This window comes from Octopus bimaculoides, chromosome 15 (genome assembly GCF_001194135.2).
Source record: "Octopus bimaculoides isolate UCB-OBI-ISO-001 chromosome 15, ASM119413v2, whole genome shotgun sequence".
NCBI lineage: Eukaryota > Metazoa > Mollusca > Cephalopoda > Octopoda > Octopodidae > Octopus > Octopus bimaculoides.
The window spans coordinates 47,665,387-47,670,229 of NC_068995.1; the positions used below are offsets into that span (position 1 = coordinate 47,665,387).

Here is a 4,843-nt window from a genome sequence, read left to right on the forward strand (position 1 = left end):
TATTCTATCAGTCTCTTTTTGCCGAACCGCTAAGTTACGGGAATGTAAACACACCAGCATTGGTTGTCAAGTGATGGTGGGGGGGACAAACACAGACACACAAATACACATACATATATATATCTATATATATATATATATATAAATATATATATATATATATACATATATACGACGGGCTTCTTTCAGTTTCTGTCTACCAAATCCACTCACAAGGCTTTGGTCGGCCCGAGGCTATAGTAGAAGACACTTGCCCAAGGTGTCACGCAGTGGGACTGAACCCGGAACCATGTGGTTGGTAAGCAAGCTACTTACCACACAGCCATCTAATAAAAGAATAACTTGAATAATGTGGTTGTATGTGAAACTCGAAAAGGAACCAACGTGATTCATTTACAAGAAGTCTTTCGCTAACATCTGGTCTTCAGATGTGTGGTCTCCTCACTCCACATTTTCTCTTGCTACTACAACAGTTTCTGCTCCACAAAACTAGTTATTCGCATGTCATTTGATCCAAGTAGAGATGAGCTGAGATGGTTGAGTTAAATTTAAAAAAAAAAACAACTTACCTTCAGAAGAAGTAGTACATATCTTATGGATAAGATACATGATGAGGTCTTTGTCAATTTTGTCATCATCAAAACACTGGTGGTAGATGTTCAAAAGTTCTCTGTCTTGGGGTGTCATATTTTCAGATGACTTCACTAGAACTGTGTCCGATGTGACATTGTCCTCTGGAGAATTCCTATCACACACAATGCAGAAAATGGTTACAGAAATAAAAGGAAACATGCAAATGTCAACAGAGTGGACATAGTACCAAGTAAGAAGCTATACAGTGTTAACCCTTTCGTATCTAAACCAGTCATACCAGACCAAAATATTCCACCTGTTTTAAAGTTCAAACTGGTCAGATCCAACCTCTTACACCAACCCTACAACGTCACACAAAAATAAATATATTATCAAAATCTCAAAGCTATAAATCTCAGTGGTTAGAGCATCGAGCAATCACGAGGTAGTGAGTTCGTACTACTTCAAAATGGTGTTTTTTTTATGTGCCACCTGCACAGGAATCAGTCCAATGTTTTGTTCCCATGCCACCGGCACGAGTGCCACACGACGGGCTTCTTTTAGTTTCCCTCTACCAAATCCACTCACAAGGCTTTGGTCGGCCTGAGGCTATAGTAGAAGACACTTGCTCAAGGTACCACGCAGTGGGACTGAACCCGGAACCATGTGGTTGGGAAGCAAGCTTCTTACCACACAGCCACAACAGTTCAGCAAAAAAAAGGATTGACAAAATAAGTACTAGACTTTAAAAAGACAAAAAAGTGCAGGAGTTGATTTGTTTGAGTAAACTCATCAAGGCAGTGCCCCAGCATGACCACAGTCTAATGACCAAAACAAGTAAAAAGACAAAAAGATAAAACAAGTACAAAATTTATATTTACCGATAACTTTCCAGAAGCTCCAGAATCTCAGCTCTTTGGAATTTCTTAGCCCATTCAAAGACAGTCCAATCATTGGATGCCTGGACATTGACGCTTGCTCCCAGACTCAACAACCTTTCGACTACATCAAAGTAGCCTCGACCGGTGGCTATCATTAACGCTGTCGCACTGGTTTCAGAATGCTTGTAGTCGACTATGACAAACAGAAGGAAAAAACATGAGAAATGATGACAAAACAAAAATAAAGGAACCCCTACCACCAAAAAAAATAGACATTGGGTCATTAAAAAGCTCACTTTGCAACATGGGTTCTAGGTTAAGTCCCATTGCATGGCACCTTGAGCAAATGTTTTCTACTATAGCCCTTGGCTGACCAATGTCTTGTGAATGAATTTGGTAGATGGAAACTGTGTAGAAGCCTGTCATTGGGATTCACAGAGGGGATGACAGACAGAGAACCAAGACGCCTGGTGGTTTGCTGTGCTTGGAAAGACATGTGAAGCTAAGTAAAAGTATGGTTGTCCTTGTGTACAGGCCCGTCCCTTGCAACCCTCTCCAGCTGAGCATCTCTAGTCTTGTGGGCTCATAGCTGCTGGTGCTACGTAAAAGCACCCAATATGCTCTGTAAAGTGGTTGGTGTTAGGAAGGGTGTCCAGCCATAGAAACCATGCTAAAACAGACAACTGGACCCTGGTGCAGCTCTCTGTTTTGCCAGCTCCTGTAAAACCATCCAACCCATGCCAGCATGGAAAGTGGATGTTAAATGATGATGGTGAGGATGATGATGATGACAGCATATTCTTTCATCAGAAGCTCCAGAATACCAGTCACATGGTATTGGTCACCTCAGGGATATAACAAAGAAAACTTGCCTAAGGTGCCATGGAGTGGGACTGAACCTGAAACCAAGAAATGGAATTGCTAATGGTGAACAGACTACAAGTGAACAGGTAAAATAATTAAGGATCCTTACCACTGATGCTCTCGTTAATAATTAAATTGAAAATCTGCTCAAAAGCTTCTTCACTGTCAGTGAGCCAAGCATCCGTGAGAAGTTGATCCATTTCTTTAATCAACCAGGGTTCAAGTTCGTCTTTCTCCTCTACAGACTTCTTGGAGGAGTAAAAGAAAAAAAGAAACAGAGAAAAAGAATATTGTTAGATCTCCATTTTAATGCAAACACACAGACAAACCCACATCAACATTCACAAATATACATTAAACACACTAACTATTCTTATATGTGTGTATATATATATATATATATATATATATATATATATATAGATCATCATTATCATCGTTTAACATCCGTTTTCCATGCTGGCATGGGCGGGACAGTTTAACTGGGGACTAGCAAGCCAGGAGGCTGCACCAGGCTCTAATCTCATCTAGCAATCTTTCTGCAGCTGGATGCCCTTCCTATCACCAACCACGCCGAAAAAGTAGTGAGTGCTTTTTACGTGCCACCAGCAAGAAGACAGGTGTACAAACAACAAGCAGATGTATTAGTTTGACGCTCAGGAAAGTGAAAAAGTCTTTTACATTTCGAGTCTACGCTCTTCAACAGAAAGGAACACAGGGAAATAAAAAGAGAGAGAATAAAACAAAATTGTGGATTTAATTATCAACCATGGCAACTACATACATAGACAGACTGGCAGGTAGATAGATCTAATCCATGCCAGCATAGAAAATGGATGTTAAATGATGATAATGGTGCTCCAGCATGGTAACAGCCTTATGACTGAAAGGTATAAAAGAATATACATTTATATATATCGTCATTGTTTAACATCGGTTTTCCATGCCAGCATGATACATACATTACACAATTACATGCAAAAGGTTGATAGTGACTTTGAAGTGTTGTCATGCTTTGTCTAACAAAGGTGAGTAAGCTGAAACTTTGAAGTTACTGTCAGCTTTTCCTTCTAGAAGTTTATTAAACATGTCCTTTACTAAAAAGTTTTGAGTAGTCATTCACCTCAATGTTAAATTGTTTTTGTATATAACTTGACATAAAAAAGAAAAATGTGTCAGCGGCCAGCCATGAGACTTGAACTCACACCCCTGTGATTATGTGTCGCAGTGCTCTACCTTTAAGCTACACTGTTCATGCTATATTATTAGCGTTATCCTGCATTTGAGAATAAAAAATTACTTCCTTAACTTTCTAGACATCCCAACACTTACCAACCACATGGTTCTGGGTTCAATCCCACTGTGTGGCACCTTGGGCAAGTGTCTTCTACTATAGCCTCGGGCCGACCAAAGCCCTGTGAGTGGAGTTGGTAAACGGAAACTGAAAGAAGCCCGTCGTATATATGTACATATATATGTGTGTGTGTTTGTGTGTCTGTGTTTGTCCCCCTCAACATCGCTTGACAACCGATGGTGGTGTGTTTTCGTCCCCATAACCTAGTGGTTCGGCAAAAGAGACCGATAGAATAAGTACTAGGCTTACAAAGAATAGGTCTTGGGGTCGATTTGCTCGACTAAAGGCAGTGCTCCAGCATGGCCACAGTCAAATGACTGAAACAAGTAAAAGAGAAAATAAAAGCGATATATATATATATATATATATATGAGGGAGGCCCAAATGTAACTGGAAACATTCTCTTTGGGACAAACTCGTTGTAGTTCAGGCTGACCTCGGCGGGATTTGAACTTAGGAAATAAAGGCAGATGAAATGCCACTAAGCAATCTGCCCAGTGTGCTAACGATTCTGCCAGCTCACCGCTTATTAAGATATTGACAAAAAAATAATTACCTCTAGGGCTTTATCTAACACTTCCAAGTTTTTACCAGCCATTTTAGTTCGGTAAGGCTTGTCTTCGGATTCGTTAGTCAGGCTTAATTTTCTGCTACACCAGTCACTTAATTGCTTCTGTTGTTTCTCCACTAAAAGACACGAAACAGTGCAAACAAATTACTATATTGTAATTACATTAGAAAGAAGGGAAAACAAAATTCGTTATGATTATTTTTCTTTTAATTAGAACATGAAGCAGGAGCCTGATTTAGATGCTTAAATTGCAGATGCTGACACAGTAATTTACCAGCTCCAGCATTTGATTTTTCAGAAGTGGAGAGAATGGTAAAATAGCCAAACTTGCAATCTTCAGTTCAGTCTTCGTGTCTATTCTCATCACTGGTCAGGAACGTCGGGTAATGACCAAAAGAATACAATTACAAATACAAGCAGCCAATTTTACCATTCATCCTTCGTGCCGGTGGCACGTAAAAGCACCTACTACACTCTCGGAGTGGTTGGCGTTAGGAAGGGCATCCAGCTGTAGAAACTCTGCCAGATCAGATTGGAGCCTGGTGTAGCCATCTGGTTCACCAGTCCTCAGTCAAATTGTCCAACCCATGCTAGCATGGA

General features: G+C 40.2%; 1 protein-coding gene across 1 annotated transcript in view; it reads right to left on the reverse strand.

Moving 5' to 3' along the window:
- LOC106875080 (3'-5' RNA helicase YTHDC2) overlaps window positions 1-4,843 on the reverse strand; it is a 43,603-nt gene that overhangs the window by 31,422 nt on the left and 7,338 nt on the right. Inside the window, exons 8-11 of the mRNA XM_052973419.1 lie at window positions 4,229-4,359; window positions 2,428-2,566; window positions 1,455-1,647; window positions 563-745 (exon numbers count right to left, since the gene is read on the reverse strand). Of these exons, the coding sequence (XP_052829379.1) occupies window positions 563-745; window positions 1,455-1,647; window positions 2,428-2,566; window positions 4,229-4,359 (646 nt within the window). The remainder of the gene's footprint in view (window positions 1-562; window positions 746-1,454; window positions 1,648-2,427; window positions 2,567-4,228; window positions 4,360-4,843) is intronic.